Source organism: Phyllobates terribilis, unplaced genomic scaffold, assembly GCF_046119375.1.
Source record: "Phyllobates terribilis strain yellow unplaced genomic scaffold, ASM4611937v1 Scaffold_5__5_contigs__length_657084704, whole genome shotgun sequence".
NCBI classification, from domain to species: domain Eukaryota; kingdom Metazoa; phylum Chordata; class Amphibia; order Anura; family Dendrobatidae; genus Phyllobates; species Phyllobates terribilis.
In genome coordinates this window covers 359157380-359174705 of record NW_027362765.1, presented here as the reverse complement: position 1 = coordinate 359174705, position 17326 = coordinate 359157380, and the positions used below count along the sequence as shown (strand labels likewise).

At 42.0% G+C, this 17326-nt stretch overlaps 1 protein-coding gene across 4 annotated transcripts in view; it reads left to right on the top strand.

Annotated features, from left to right (window-relative positions):
* Positions 1-17326, top strand: part of VTI1A (vesicle transport through interaction with t-SNAREs 1A) — a 588779-nt gene that overhangs the window by 146700 nt on the left and 424753 nt on the right. For 2 of the 4 annotated variants that reach the window (XM_073684725.1, XM_073684727.1), the window contains exon 5: positions 11849-11869. The exons of the other annotated variants lie outside the window; for them this stretch is intronic. In XM_073684725.1, the coding sequence (XP_073540826.1) occupies positions 11849-11869 (21 nt within the window). The remainder of the gene's footprint in view (positions 1-11848; positions 11870-17326) is intronic. 4 annotated transcript variants of the gene reach the window in all.

Sequence of the window (17326 nt, the reverse complement as noted above, 5' to 3'; positions counted from 1 at the left end):
CAGGGCGCCCCCCATCAGCATGCACTCACCCTGCAGGGCACCCCCCATCAGCGCACAATGTGACCTCATAGATTTCCATACATGTCATAACACATCAAGCACTCGCTGCATCACCGCTAAATAGAAGCAGCTTTCCCGGTAATGTTTACAGCGCGGAGCTGTCGGCCGCCAGTATGATTTACTAAGTAGTGATGGGGTCACCCTGCCATCGCCCACGTGTGCGGCAGACACCAGACTGACCAGGGGGGGGGGCGCTGTAATGTATGGATGTAGAACTATCCATTTATTACCATTGTAGACTTCACTTTCCCTTTTTTCCTTGCTTTCTGAAGCGCCCGTCCCATGTTTCCTTTTGGAGATTCCCCGATGTAAATCTCAGACGTGTGTGTATATATATTTTTTTCTTGGCAAACACAATGTGAACTGAGCCCTATAAGATAACGAAGAACTGAAATTCTAGTGAAATTCAAGGAACATTCTATAAAAAACTGATACACTGTGTGAGATCTGGGGGCTTAGCATCAGAAGGATCCATAGACTGTGTGAGATCTGGGGGCGGAGCATCAGAAGGATCCATAGACTGTGTGAGATCTGGGGCGGAGCATCAGAAGGATCCATAGACTGTGCGAGATCTGGGGGCGGAGCGTCAGAAGGATCCATAGACTGTGTGAGATCTGGGGGCGGAGCGTCAGAAGGATCCATAGACTGTGCGAGATCTGGGGGCGGAGCGTCAGAAGGATCCATAGACTGTGCGAGATCTGAGGCGGAGCATCAGAAGGATCCATAGACTGTGTGAGATCTGGGGGCAGAGCGTCAGAAGGATCCATAGACTGTGCGAGATCTGAGGGCGGAGCGTCAGAAGGATCCATAGACTGTGCGAGATCTGGGGACGGAGCATCAGAAGGATCCATAGACTGTGCGAGATCTGGGGGCGGAGCGTCAGAAGGATCCATAGACTGTGCGAGATCTGGGGGCGGAGCGTCAGAAGGATCCATAGACTGTGCGAGATCTGGGGGCGGAGCGTCAGAAGGATCGATAGACTGTGCGAGATCTGGGGGCGGAGCGTCAGAAGGATCCATAGACTGTGCGAGATCTGGGGGCGGAGCGTCAGAAGGATCCATAGACTGTGCGAGATCTGGGGGCGGAGCGTCAGAAGGATCCATAGACTGTGCGAGATCTGGGGGCGGAGCGTCAGAAGGATCCATAGACTGTGCGAGATCTGGGGGCGGAGCGTCAGAAGGATCCATAGACTGTGCGATATCTGGGGCGGAGCATCAGAAGGTTCCATAGACTGTGCGAGATCTGGGGGTGGAGCCTCAGAAGGATCCATAGACTGTGTGAGATCTTGGGGCGGAGCGTCAGAAGGATCCATAGACTGTGCGAGATCTGGGGGCGGAGCTTCAGAAGGATCCATAGACTGTGCGAGATCTGGGGGCGGAGCGTCAGAAGGATCCATAGACTGTGCGAGATCTGGGGGTGGAGCGTCAGAAGGATCCATAGACTGTGTGAGATCTGGGGGCGGAGCGTCAGAAGGATCCATATACTGTGCGAGATCTTGGGGCGGAGCTTCAGAAGGATCCATAGACTGTGCCATGCTCTGCCCCCAGACTCTGTACTAACACAGTACCTGTGCTGCCTCGAAGAGGCTCTCCCCAAGACAACTGCATAAATAGCAATTCCATAATATACGCCTCTTGGCGAGTCTCAGAATCTGCAGATCCATCAACAGCATACAGGCCGCCATAACTCCTGCCATCAGCTTCAGGGGATCATAGTGATGGTCTGGATCGTCCTGCTCAACCAATCACCACAACCCCCTGCTTCAGCCTCCCGGAGGATGTTGGCTGTAATAAGCCGTCCTAGGAACTAGTCCAATCATTTTTAAAGGGTTTTTATGTTTTTGGAAAATCCCTATTCTCCCGGCTGCAGTTTGTTAAAAACAACCCTGCTCTTTACTCATAGTTCCTGGGTCCAGCACTGAGTCTCCACTGATTCTTCTGGTGTCTGCTATTCTGCAGCACTGATGTCATGACGACAGCGCTGCAGCTAATCAGTGAGCTCAGCGGCTCTGCCTGAGTTGACAGCACAAGCCAATGAGAGCTACTGAGCTCACTGATTGGCTGCAGCCCTGTCAACGTGACATCAGTGCTGCAGAATAGCAGACACCGAACGAAGCGGCAGAAACTCAGCGGTGGACCCAAAAAGGGTGAGTAAAGCACAATTTTTTTTTTTTTTTTTTTTTTATAAAACAAACTGCAGCCGCGGGGCTGCGGAAATACAATCTAAGCTGTGACTCTCCAAGGGCCCCATGTTGTAAGATCTCTGACCCTAAGCGTCATTTCCGTCACAATCCCAGCTGAAGGACGGATGGAAAGAGGACCTGTCACCAATCCGCCATACAGGTCCAGAGATATGGGCTTTTCTATTCAGTGCTAATATTTATAAACTTTTTATAATTTTTTTTATTTTTTATAAATCACAGAATAATAAGGCCCATATCCCTGGGATCGTATCGCCGATTAGAAGAAAAAGAAAAAAAAACAGAATACTCAGGAGAACAGCGGGAATAAAATAAGAGGGACACAACCCAATGACCTCGTGACAGCTCCTCTTTAATTCCATTTTTCAGGAATTATTAGCAAATATACATCAACCCTGCGAGAGGATAGACCCCAACCCTAGAATAGTAGTGAGAAATGGTGCTGACGTGGCGCGGAGCGCGGATACATGATGGAGCAGGGTATATAGTCAGTGTACTGGAGCTGTGCTGTTATATGTCACAGGGCAGAATATCTCTGTATTACAGATGATTTACCGCAGGGCGGCATTACAATATTACAGATTATATGACAGGCAAGTATCTTGGTAATATGGATTATGTTTTATGAGCGCGTCAGTGCCGTACAGATTCTATAGTCATGGTGTGATACCATGTATATACTGTATGTATGCGCATAGATACGGTATATATTTATACACAGTATATACAAGGTATCCCCCTCATATACCGTTATATGAAAAAGTTTGGGCACCCCTATTAATCTTAAGCTTAATCTTTTATAAAAAATTGGTGTTTTTGCAACAGCTATTTCAGTTTGATATATGTAATAACTGTTGGACACAGTAATGTTTCTGCCTTGAAATGAGGTTTATTGTACTAACAGAAAATGTGCAATCTGCATTCAAACAAAATTTGACAGGTGCATAAGTATGGGCACCTCACCAGAAAAGTGACATTAATATTTAGTAGATCCTCCTTTTGCAAAAATAACAGCCTCTAGTCGCTTCCTGTAGCTTTTAATGAGTTCCTGGATCCTGGATGAAGGTATTTTTGACCATTCCTCTTTACAAAACAATTCCAGTTCAGTTCAGTTCAGTTTAATGGTCGCCGAGCATGGACAGCCCTCTTCAAATGATCCCACAGATGTTCAATGATATTCAGGTCTGGGGACTGGGATGGCCATTCCAGAACATTGTAATTGTTCCTCTGCATGAATGCCTGAGTAGATTTGGAGCGGTGTTTTGGATCATTGTCTTGCTGAAAGATCCATCCCCTGCGTAACTTCAACTTTATCACTGATTCTTGAACATTATTGTCAAGAATCTGCTGATACTGAGTGGAATCCATGCGTCCCTCAACTTTAACAAGATTCCCGGTGCCGACATTGGCCACACAGCCCCAAAGCATGATGGAACCTCCACCAAATTTTACTGTGGGTAGCAAGTGTTTTTCTTGGAATGCTGCGTTTTTTTGCCGCCATGCATGACGCCTTTTTGTATGACCAAACAACTCAATCTTGGTTTCATCAGTCCACAGGACCTTCTTCCAAAAAGAAATTGGCTTCTCCAGATGTGCTTTTGCATACCTCAGCCGACTCTGTTTGTGGCGTGCTTGCAGAAACGGCTTCTTTCGCATCACTCTCCCATACAGCTTCTCCTTGTGCAAAGTGCGTTGTATAGTTGACCGATGCACAGTGACACCATCTGAAGCAAGTTGATGCTGCAGCTCTCTGGAGGTGGTCTGAGGATTGTTCTTGACTGATCTCACCATTCTTCTTCTCTGCCTTTCTGATGTTTTTCTTGGTCTGCCACTTCTGGCCTTAACAAGAACTGTCCCTGTGTTCTTCCATTTCCTTACTATGTTCCTCACAGTGGAAACTGACAGGTTAAATCTCTGAGACAGCTTTTTGTATCCTTCCCCTGAACAACTATGTTGAATAATCTGTAGCGCCGGCGTCCCTGCCCTCTGCTAGGCAGGGACGCTGTTCCCCTCACCTCTCTGCTCCGTGCCCGGCGTCCTCCTCCCGCTCTGCTGGCAGCGCGCGCTCCTTCCCGGCCATTGTGCTTAGGGCGCGTGCGCGCTCTCCCTCCCTCTTAAAGGGGCCGCGCGCGCCGTCCTAAGGAGTCCCCGGCCAATGGCCGGAGGACTTCACCATATATAAGGCACCTCCTCCAAAATGGAGGTGTCCGAGCAATGTTGTTGTACTGTTCACTACTCTGCTTCAGCCCTCAGGTCCCGTTGCCAGTTACCTGCCAGATACCTGCCAGATTCCTGCCAGCTTGCTGTCTTATTCCTGCCTGATATTCTGCTACCTGCCTGCTAGCCTGAGGTCCGACGGTCTGCCTTACAACTCCTGTCAGTCTGTCTGGGGACCAGCTTGCCCGCTCACCTGGGAGCGCACATCAGCTACCTGCCTGCTTGCCTGAGGTCCGACGGTCTGCCTTCCAACTCCTGTCAGTCTGTCTATGGACCAGCTTGCCCGCTCACCTGGGAGCGCTCATCTGCTGCCTGTCTGATAGCCTACCTGGAGGCTCTGCTGTCACGTGCTGTGACCACCTGCCTGTCCAGTGACTCCTGCCCGCTCACCTGGGAGCGCTCATCTGCTGCCTGTCTGATAGCCTACCTGGAGGCTCCGCCGTCACGTGCTGTGACCACCTGCCTGTCCAGTGACTCCTGCCCGCTCACCTGGGAGCGCACATCTGCTACCTGTCTGATAGCCTACCTGGAGGCTCCGCCGTCACGTGCTGTGACCACCTGCCTGTCCAGTGACTCCTGCCCGCTCACCTGGGAGCGCACATCTGCTACCTGCCTGCTAGCCTACCTGGAGGCTCTGCCGTCACGTGCTGTGACCACCCGCCTGTCCAGAGACTTTTGCCCGCTCACCTGGGAGCGCTCATCTGCCGCCTGTCTGTTGGTCTTCCTGGAGGCTCCGCCGTCACATGCTGTGACCACCCGTTTATCCAGAGACTCTCGCCTGCTCACCTGGGAGCTCACGTCTACCATCAGCCGCCACAGGTCGTACCAACCCTTTACCCAGAGACTGCCCCGGTCACTTGCCGTGACCATCTGCCCGTTCATCCAGAGACTGCCCCGGTCACTTGCCGTGACCTCCTGCCCGTTCTTCCAGAGACTGTCCCGGTCACCTGCTGTGACTGCCTGCCTGGTCGCCACCCGCTCCCTTACAAGGACCGCCCCCTTGTATAGTAGCTCAGAGGTTCCGCCTCCCAGACCCGTTACATAATCTTTGTTTTCAGATCATTTGACAGTTGTTTTGAGGAGCCCATGATGCCACTCTTCAGAGGAGATTCAAACAGGAGAACAACTTGCAAGTGGCCACTTTAAGTAGCTTTTCTCATGATTGCATACACCTGGCTATGAAGTTCAAAGCTCAATAAGGTTACAAAACCAAAAAAAGTGCTTTAGTAAGTCAGTAAAAGGTAGGTAGGAGTATTTAAAACAAGAAAATGATAAGGGTGCCCATACTTATGCACCTGTCAAATTTTGTTTGAATGCAGATTGCACATTTTCTGTTAGTACAATAAACCTAATTTCAAGGCAGAAACATTACTGTGTCCAACAGTTATTACATATATCAAACTGAAATAGCTGTTGCAAAAACACCAATTTTTATAAAACATTAAGCTTAAGATTAATAGGGGTGCCCAAACTTTTTCATATAGCTGTATTTATTACCTTACTCGGGGATATCACTGTGTTAAAGATATTTTTTTTAGGGAGAATCGCTAAATTATTCTTTCTAACTTTTAATGTAGAATCTTCATATTCTGGATGATATTTGAGGATTATTCTCCTGTGTTTTTATTACCAGGTGATCTCACCAGAATGGAGATTACAACAACGTTGATATTATAGAAAGTATATTTCTGTTATGCTTTATATTATCAACCAGTCTTTTTTTTATACTATTTTTTTTATTGAATATTATATGGGAGTATTTTTTTTCTCAGACATTAAATTCTACTGTCATTTTCCTCCATTATCAGTTATATATTATAATAAAGGGAGTATTCCAGTGTTACAGATATACTAAAGTAGCCTTGTAATATAGGTCCTTTATAAAAGGAACATTCTTATATTCTAGATGATCAGTGTGATTTATCAGGAGCCTTCCTGTATTACAGATCAGGTTTTGTGTTCGTACATTGAGAAATAGATATTTTGTAGCTAGACTTTTTTTTTTCTTTCTTTCCTGTTTATTAAGGACATTTTGAATCTTCTCTTTTTTCACTTGATCATGTGATAAATCCAGTATGAATGGATCTATCTATTATCTATCTATTATTTATCTATTATCTATCTATTATCTATCTATCATCTATTATCTATCATCTATCTATTATCTATCTATTATCTATCATCTATCTATTATCTATCTATCATCTATTATATATCTATTATCTATCTATCTGTTATCTATCTATTATCTATTATCTATCTATCATCTATCTGTTATCTATCTATTATCTATCTATCATCTATCTATTATCTATCTATTATCTATCTATTATCTATCTATTATCTATCTATTATCTATCTATTATATATCTATTATCTATCTATCTATCTATCATCTATCTATTAATTATCTATTATCTATCCATATATCTATCTATATATTATATTATAGATTTATGGATAGATATAGATATTTTCTATCTAGATCGATCATATTCGGATTCATACATAAGAATTAGAGGAATTGTCCTCACAGCCAAATCTAAATAAATAATACCGATCTCTTAAAGGGATATCGTCCACCAAGGTAGCGGCAGCCGCTCTCATTTCCTTCTCATGTCTCCGTTATAATAAGTAGATGACTTGTGCGTCTCGGTCACACAGGGTCTCTCCATGACCCCTCACTGCTTCCTATTCTCCTCTATGCAGGATTTCTCTGTCTGATCAGAAATCTTCTTGCATCAGAACATTTACATTTCTTTTTAATTATTAACTCTGTTACAATTGTGTTTTATTACTATTATTATTATTTATCATCATTATTATTATCATTTTATTTTGTACCCCAGAAGATTTGACTTCATAGCGCGACTTTTATTTTCTTTTTAGTAAATGATGGAATATTCTTTTGTGTGAACGTTATAAACACTGGAGACCTGGGCACAAATCTACAAACTCCGTCAGCAGAGTGTGTACACGGCCGTAGATGTCAGCCGTCAGGGTCAGGACGTAGATTTAGCAAGTTGAGCAGCATTAACATGACATTCTTCATATTTTCTGCTCTTTTATGTATACTGAATGACTATAAAAAAAATATACGTATCAGAATTAAACATAAAAATGAATACCCATAATTCATATTTAACAATGACAGTCATAAAAATATTACATTTTAATAGTAGAAATAAAAAAATAAATTGGTCATATGTCATAAACCCATAAACTAATTAAAAAAATTATGGAGACTGTTATTATTCATGGCAGCAGCTGTACATTTTTATTTTTGTTTCTAGTACAATAGTCAATATAATAACAGGCCTTTCTGTTATTATTTTATTGATGTGATATAAGTATATATATATATATATATATATATATATATACAGTATATACGGTGTGTGTGTATATATATATATATATCTCTATAGATGTATGTGTATACATATCTATACAGATTTATGTGTATATGTATGTGTACATACTGTATGTGTGTGTAATGCATACACATATATATGATATGTGTGTATATAATATATATATTTATGTACATATATACGTGTATGTATGTAATCTATATTGGTAATCAATTAAGTAATTACAGAAAGGCCTGTTATATCAAAACACAATATTATCAAATTGGCATGGTGAAGAAAAATGTAAAAATTCATTGACAATTCGTGGGTGGATATATATGTGTATACTGTATATGTGAATATATATCTGTGTATGTGTGTGTGTGTGTGTATATATATATATATATATATATATATATATATATATATATATATATATAGTGAGAAAAATCTAAAAATTCATTATTGACAACTCATAAAACCAATATTGACAACTTGTAGAATATGTATTTTTACCTTTTTTTATTTTTTTCACTATATATATATATATATCTATATCCAGTATATATATATATATATATATATATATATATATATACAAATGTAGAAGCTCATTATTAAGAACTCGTAAAAAAAAATATATATATATATATAAGTTGTCAATCATTTTTTTTACGAGTTGTCAACAATGAACTTTTACATTTTTTTTTTTTAATTTTCACCATGTTGCCAATTCGACGATATTCTAATTTATTTAATTTTTTTAACTCTTCAGTGGAATCACAACAGTAAATAATTAATATTTGCCGAGCAGAAGATGCTTAATTTTTGTGTCCGCTCGATCCTTTTGGTGTGAGATTTGGCTCGCTGTGCATAAAGTACATCAGTCTTCAGCTACAGAGCTGGCGGGTGAAGTTGGTCAATTTAATTCCCCGAGATCTGAAGAAGGCCGGTATCATCTCATATAGCCCCGGCAGAGAAGATCATTAGCGAGCTCAAATCTCTTCTAGGCACGGCGAGGGTTTATAGAGAAGTAAATAGACAACCATCATAAGTTCAGAAAATTGTCTGTTCGACCCGCGATAATAGGGAAGGGGCGTTTAATAGAGTTCAGCATTTATTTGTTATCAGCATGCCGGCAGGAATTGCTCGTCACATTATCGTTTTTTTTTAATTTCGGTGGTTTTGGGAGTCACGTGCATGCGCCTCCATCCCCATCGCACACGCCGCGGCAGGTTTTGATTTTAGTCACAGCAGACGGCTTAACCACAAGAGATTTCACTGGCTCAAACCAGCGCAAACCAGATTTATTTTCTCCCAAGTCTACAAAGAAACAGATTACCCCTCGCATCAAGTTCCGCGTCCGTAAAAAGGAAAAAAAAAAAAAAGGAATCTTTTTTTAATATTTTGGTAAAAGTAGCAACGTGAACCTTCCGCCTTCCTATAAATATCAAAATTAGCGTTGATTATTTTACTTTAGATATCAGGAGAAACAAAAATTGTTTCGTTTTTTTTTTTTCATCATTTTTTTTTGTCATTTTTCCTAATTTGACTGAATGTGTCATTGATTAAAATGATAAAGGAGAAGCATCGTCCTGCTACTTAGTAACAAATCCTGGAAAAAAAAAAAAAAAGCCCAAACAAACCAAGGCTTAAATTCAGCCATCCAGCACAAATGAGATAAAGATTTCTTTTTTTTTTTTTTTTTTTTTATTTGCAAGTGGAAAGTCTGGAGAAAAAAAAATCCCCAATGTTTTAAAGATCATTGAATGTGGTAGAATAAGTTTTGCTAAGTAACCCGTCGCTCATGTAAACATCGAATCCTCCATCACTGATCGGAACGTATCCGGCACTTACCGATCCCCCTCTGAAAAGTGAACCTTCAACGCCGGAAATTTTGCATTTCTAAAAAATGAAAATAAATATCTGTCATAAGATTTTGTCAGCTTTGCCGCCATCTTCTTAACATAAGGCTCCAGGAGACGATTACGGAGAAAAAAAAAAAATCCCACTTTTGTTAACCCCTATAGAAACCACTCAATAATTGTAAATAGGGGGGGAAAAATTAGAATTTTTTTTTATTTTTTTGCTGCTAAATTTATATTTTAAGCAAAACATCAGATTCCTTATCATTAAGTCACGTTCATAAGCAGTGAGATGTGTTTAATTATTATAGTTTTATGTCCTTTACTGGCATTAAAAGTGCATTAGAAAGAAATAATAAATGTAGGTAAAAATCAAATAACATTTTTATAACCTAAAAAAAAATCGATCAATACTTTGCTTTTCTATTAAAACAGTAGATAAAATGAGTTAAACAAGTAAGGTTTATTTTGGGATGTATGATTAGTGGCCAAAGCGTTCATTAAATCAGAAATTAATTATGGTTTATGGTTACCTATTATTATTGTGTATGTATATATATATATATATATATATATATATATATATATATATATATATTATATATATTGTATATATATTATTATTATTATACACTATATAGAATAGGTAACAATTATATATTATGTATACTATTTATAGATGTATTACATTTTTATTCAGTTTAGTTTTTTTATTTATTGTTGTATATTTTATGCATTTTTAAAAGTGTTATTCAGTGTAGTACTTTTTTTTTTCATTATGATTTTTTTTTATAGTTTTTATCCTTTTAATATACATATATTATATATTAAAATGATAAAAACTATAAAAATACATAAAGAAATAAAAAGTACTAAATTGAATATATATTTGAATTATTGTTTACGTCTTTAATTTTTTTTTTTTTTTTTATCTCCTTTTTTTATTTTGTATTTTGGCTCATTGATTTGCACAAAGTTTAGGCTTGATATTGATAACCTCAATGGTCATTTTTAATAGACATTGATATTCAGAGACGGAGCCATAAAATGCATATAAATAATTTTGCTTATAGACCGCCAATGGTTTAATGGTTTAAAGTAGAAATGTAAATTTGCTGATTTGTAAAGCCTTATTGTGCAGATGTGGTAGTTGTTGATTGCATTTTATATCTTTATCTCTGACAAGCATTCACGCCGTCCTGTCATTCATTACGGGAATATATTAGGGGTTTTTGTTTTTTTTGTTTTTTTTTTGCTCTAAAACTCCAGCCGGGCAGCTTTGCCGTCTCCTGACCCAAACTCTTATTTTGGGGCATCAGAGCAGCAATAATTTACTTAGTGAAAACCTCAATCTCGTCCCCATCGGTCGTCAGTAAGACAAACAAACGCTTTTTTAAGGAGAATGAACTGTGTAAGAAAGAAGTTGCTCAGCTCGGAGGGTAATCTGAGAATACTGGCACTTGTTCAGGAATATGCCGAGCTGGAAAAACATGCAAAAAAAAAAAAAAGGGGAAAAATAATAAAAAAAACAATGTTGCCGGTTTTACAGATGGGGCTAAACCTCTCCGCCGGCAGTGGTGCTGCCATGTTGTGGCAGAGCTTTCCCCCCTGCGCACCAGAGCGTTCCTTACACCAGGGGGCACCTCGCACGGCCCTGTGTATTTCCGCGGGATGGACCTCCAGAGGTTTTTGGTATTTTTTTGGTACCATCAAGAATAGCAGTGATTTTTGTCTGAGCGAGACGGTGGGTGACTGGGTGTAAGTCTATATGATAAAGAATACGAAGGCTAAAACCTTCTTTTTTTTTTTATTTTTCCTCTTTGTAACCGAGTTCCACCGAGCCATTCCCCTCTACTTGATGATTGCGTCTTAGATGTGGTTTTTAAAAGAGAATCCCAAACCATTTTTTTTTCTGTTTAATGTGACAGTATGAGAAACTGATCTTTAGTCACTCACAAAAAAAAAGAAAAGGCGCCCGGAACACGGCGAATGTTTAGCTCCGTTTAATGTGTTTGTCTGTGATTTTTTTTTTTAAATGCTAAACATGTAAACAGATAAATTGTCAGTGTTAATTCTGTATCCTGTCACACAACTGATCTCTCTCTCTCGCCTTCTCTTTCCTTTTTATCTCTCTTTGTGCATTCTCCTCGCAGTTGCTAAAATTACGGGAAGAGGTGAGTGCTTCCGAGCTCCGTGTCCGCCACCCCCTTTCCACCACTCGCCCATTCACTTGCTTACACTGTCAAAGCTCCGTTTGCTAAAAGTTAACTTTGTTCATTCAGGTTCTTTTTTTTTTTTTTTTTTTAGAGGGATTGACATAAAATGACATTTTACCTAATGTTTGCTCCCTCCTGGGTGTTTTTACTTTTTCCCCCAATGCAGACACTAGCTGTGTGAGTAACTGGACTTGGGATAAGGAAGGGAGACGACGTAGATTTAGGGCGGTCGGAGGGGGCACGATCAAGGCTGAGATGTCGGACTGATCGTCAGAGCATTTATGGTGACGGCAATAAAGGTTCAACAACCTATCTAGCGACTGACATAAATTTGCTAAGAATTTGTAGTGATGCAATTGTACAAAGAAGTGCTTTGCTCCATGGCAATTATTAGAATATATCTCTGTTGTGAAATAATCATGCGGAGGGATGGTGACATCTATGGCTGCCTTGAAAAATCAGAAAACCCCTGAGGTTCAATCCACTGACCCTGTGTGCCACCAAGTGCAGGACCTCAGGGGCGGAAGATGGCACCAATCCTAGAAGTCACGCACCACCCCTCTGAGGGCGGCATTTGATTTAATACAGAAAATGAGTTTTTCCAGGAGTGTTCCTTTAAATCAGTAACTTTATAAATTTAGGAACTTTATATTTATTTATTTATTCAGCCTATTCAGCAGCGACTAAGACTGCAGATCTCTGGTCCAGCAGTCAGATCCGTATTCCTTGGCCACCAGGTACGAGCCCTGCAGAGCCGCCTCTCGCCTGCGGCGGCATCCCGGCTCCTCTCCCGGTTGGCCGGCCTTGCACTATGTCATTGTTGCTATGTATCGCACACATGACTTCATGGAGGAGCCGAGGATGCCGGCGGGTAGGAGCAGGTTCACAGGGTTCCTGTCCAGCAGCCACGGACTTGATTCGCTCTTCTGTCATTACTGTTCCCGTTGGGCCTCACAATCTAAACTGATGGGAAGAATAACCCCACGCAGAGGTTGCTGACGCAGCGCCCATTAGGTACTTTTGGCTCTGGGTGGTTTTGTAGAAGAATAGAAAGCAAAGATGTGCAGACTTTCTGGTCATCCTGTGCTTATGGGGCACATTGGGTGAATTCTTACTCAGTATTTGGACTCCTTTCAAGGCATCATGTCTATTCCGACCCAATGGGTCCTGTTTAGTGATGAGCGAGTATGATCTGTTAACCCTTTCGGCAAGCATCCTCGGGTGCTCGCCGAGTATCTGCAGCGTGCTCGGGTGTTATGTTTCAGTCACTCCGTACTCATGATTTCCGACTTTTTGACACCTTTAATACATGTGAGAAATGCCTGTTTCTTAGGCATTCCTCACATGTATTAAAGCTGTCAAACAGTCGCAAACCATGAGCACAGAGTGACTTAAACATAACAATCAAGCACACTGAAGATACTCAGAAAACACCTGAGCATGCTCGTAAATCTCGAGTAACGAGCATGCTCGCTCATCACTAGCCCTGTTACCTTATGATGTCTGTCAGGGCTCCAGTATTTTTTTAGGTCTGCTTGTTGCTGTTTTTGCAGCGATAGATCCTGGACGCCCTACTATAAACAGTGCAATGTGAATGTGAACCGAGCCCAGGACCGGAGTGATCGGCTGCTCTTATACCACACCCTCCTGGCACGGCTGCTGAAGGCGGCCACTCATATTTATTTAATGCACAGATTTTAGTATTGCTTAACCACATAATGTATATGGGGTGTGCTGACTTTTTCCCAATGATAGGATTGGGCATTTGGATTTCATCACACTCAATCATGTTGCTCTCACTGAAAATAAACCACTGCCAGAGATGTGTGACAGAGGTTTGTGATGAATAGTGCAGCTCTTTTATCCTCTCCATGTAGATTTTAATAGGGCGACTCTTCCATCCATGTCTGTAGGATCAGAAGTTTCCATACACTATATAAAGACACATCTGCAGGTTTTTCTCCATATATGATATGAAATCAGAATAAACCTTTCCCGTTTTAGGACAATTAGGATTTTACCATAATGTTTAATATTTGCCGAATGCCAGAATAATGAGAGAGAGGGAAGGTTTTAAGGCATTTTTATTACTTACTGCAAAGTCAGAAGTTTCCATACAATAAGATTACTATGCCTTTAAACAATTCTGGACGGCCCATATGATGATGTCAGGTGTTTGGAAGCTTCCGATAGTTTTTTTTGGCAACATCTGAGTTAATTAGAGACATACCTGTGGATGTGTTTTAATGCACACCTGAAACACACTGCTTCTTTGTGTAGCGTCATGGGAAAGTCTAAAGAAATCAGCCAAGATATCAGGAAGAGAATTGTGGACTTGCACAAGTCTGGCTCATCCTTGGGTACAATTTCAAGATACCTGAAGGTGCCTCGTTCATCTATACCAACAATTATACTCAAGTACAACCAAGATGGGAATATCCAGCCATCATACCACTCAGGAAGGAGACGGTTTCTGTGTCCCAGAGATGAACGTGCTTTGGTCCGACATGTAAATATCAACCCAAGGACAAAAGCAAAAGACCTTGTGAAGATGATGGTGGAAGTTGGTAAGATTGTCTCAATATCCTCAGTGAAACGAGTACTGTATCAACATGGGCTGAAAGGCCACTCTGCCAGGAGGAGCTATTACTCCAAAAGAAACATAAAAAAGCCAGATTAATGTTTGCAAATACACACAGTAACAAAGACTTTAATTTTTGGAGACATGTCCTGTGGTCTGATGAAACTAAAATGTAACTTTTTGGGCATAATGACCATCGTTATGTTTTGCAGGAAAAAGGGAGAAACTTGGAAGCCTAAGAACACCATCCCAACTGTGAAACACGGGGGTGGCAGCATCATGTTGTGGGGTTGTTTTGCTACAGGAGGGACTGGTGCACTTCACAAAATAGATGGCATCATGAGAAAAGAAGATTATGTGGCAATACTGAAGCAACATCTCAAGACATCAGCCAGGAAGTTAAAACTTGGGGGGAAATGGCTCTTCCAAATGGACAATGACCCGAAGCATACTGCCAAAATGGTAACAAAGTGGCTTAAGGATAACAAAGTCCATGTTTTGGAGCGGCCATCACAAAGCCCTGATCTCAATTCTATAGAAAATGCATGTGCAAAGCTGAAAAGGCTGCGAGCAAAGCGACCTACAAACCTGGATCAGTTACACCAGATCTGTCAGGAAGAATCGGCCCAAATTCCACCAACTATTGTGAGAAGCTGTGGAAGGAGACCCCAAACGTCTGACCCAAGTCATTCAGTGTAAGGGCAATGGGACCAAATACTAATGAAATGGACGGAAACTTCTGATTTAAACCATTCTCTCTCTCTCATTATTCCGGCATTTGGCGAATATTAAACATTATGGTAAAATCCTAATTGTCCTAAAACGGGAAAGGTTTATTCTGATTTCATGTCAGATATTGAGGAAAACATGGAGATGTGTCTTTATATATAGTGGATGGAAACTGCTGGTTTCAACTGTATATATGGATAAACAGCAAACTTGGAGGCCACGATATTAGGTGAAGCCATCAATGCCTGATACACGGAGGGGGCGCTGTTGGGTCCTCACCAATGCCTAGAATATGGGACAGTGCGGCCCCTTGGATAGGGCTTTGGACGACGCACCTAAATGGTGGTAACAGAGTAGCTGGCTATGATCTCGCTGTGTCATTGCTGCGACCCATCATGTAATACTCTGTGTGGCGCACCATTTACTACACCATGTGCCGCACCATTTATTGCACCGTGTGCTGCGCCATGTACTACACCGTGTGCCGCACCATTTATTGCACCATGTGCTGCGCCATTTACTACACCGTGTGCCGCACCATTTATTGCACCGTGTGCTGCGCCATGTACTACACCATGTGCCGCACCATTTATTGCACCGTGTGCTGCGCCATGTACTACACCATGTGCCGCACCATTTATTGCACCATGTGCTGCGCCATGTACTACACCATGTGCCGCACCATTTATTGCACCGTGTGCTGCGCCATGTACTACACCATGTGCCGCACCATTTATTGCACCGTGTGCTGCGCCATTTACTACACCGTGTGCCGCACCATTTATTGCACCGTGTGCTGCGCCATTTACTACACCGTGTGCCGCACCATTTATTGCACCATGTGCTGCGCCATGTACTACACCATGTGCCGCACCATTTATTGCACCATGTGCTGCGCCATGTACTACACCATGTGCCGCACCATTTATTGCACCGTGTGCTGCGCCATGTACTACACCATGTGCCGCACCATTTATTGCACCGTGTGCTGCGCCATTTACTACACCGTGTGCCGCACCATTTATTGCACCGTGTGCTGCGCCATTTACTACACCGTGTGCCGCACCATTTATTGCACCATGTGCTGCGCCATGTACTACACCATGTGCCGCACCATTTATTGCACCATGTGCTGCGCCATGTACTACACCATGTGCCGTACCATTTATTGCACCGTGTGCTGCGCCATGTACTACACCATGTGCCGCACCATTTATTGCACCGTGTGCTGCGCCATGTACTACACCATGTGCCGCACCATTTATTGCACCGTGTGCTGCGCCATGTACTACACCATGTGCCGCACCATTTATTGCACCATGTGCTGCGCCATGTACTACACCATGTGCCGCACCATTTATTGCACCGTGTGCTGCGCCATGTACTACACCATGTGCCGCACCATTTATTGCACCGTGTGCTGCGCCATTTACTACACCGTGTGCCGCACCATTTATTGCACCATGTTTTGCGCCATTTACTGCACCGTGTACTTAATCAGTATATACTGTGTTGTGCCATATGTACCCAGTGTAGAATACCCTCATTGGGCAGGGGGCAGATATTTTTGATCTCTGGGTGGTGTAGTTTTTGGGTCAGTAACAGCAGAACCTGCGGAGGTGGTGGGGAGTTGTCTCTCGTCGTCTTCCAGGACGCCATCATTTTCTTCAGACTTCTGTTCAGGTTTGATATTGAAATGTCCCTTCCTCCTCATCCTCACGGAGTAATGTATTCTGTTTCTTTCTCCCCCCTCTAATTTTACATGGTAGAAACTGAGTCCACGATTCGTCCTTTAAAGTCTTCCATCATTTGCAATATGAAAGTGGTTAAAAGCAGAAGGAATATCTCCATTGTCTTTTGTAACATTGATACGGCTTTCATCTCGTACAAATAACAGGAGCCGGCTCCATTTAATCAAAAGCCGCTATTATGATTTCTAATGAGAATTACAAGGAACAAAAAAAGGAAATTCCTCATCTTCTCTGCTCAGTTTTATAAAGTGCGCTCTTCTGTACTGCAGACTGACTGCTGGTTGTATTGGCCGGTGGGGCAGTTACCCTGATTACCCCAGGCGGGGCCGGCACGACAATATGGGCAATATTCCC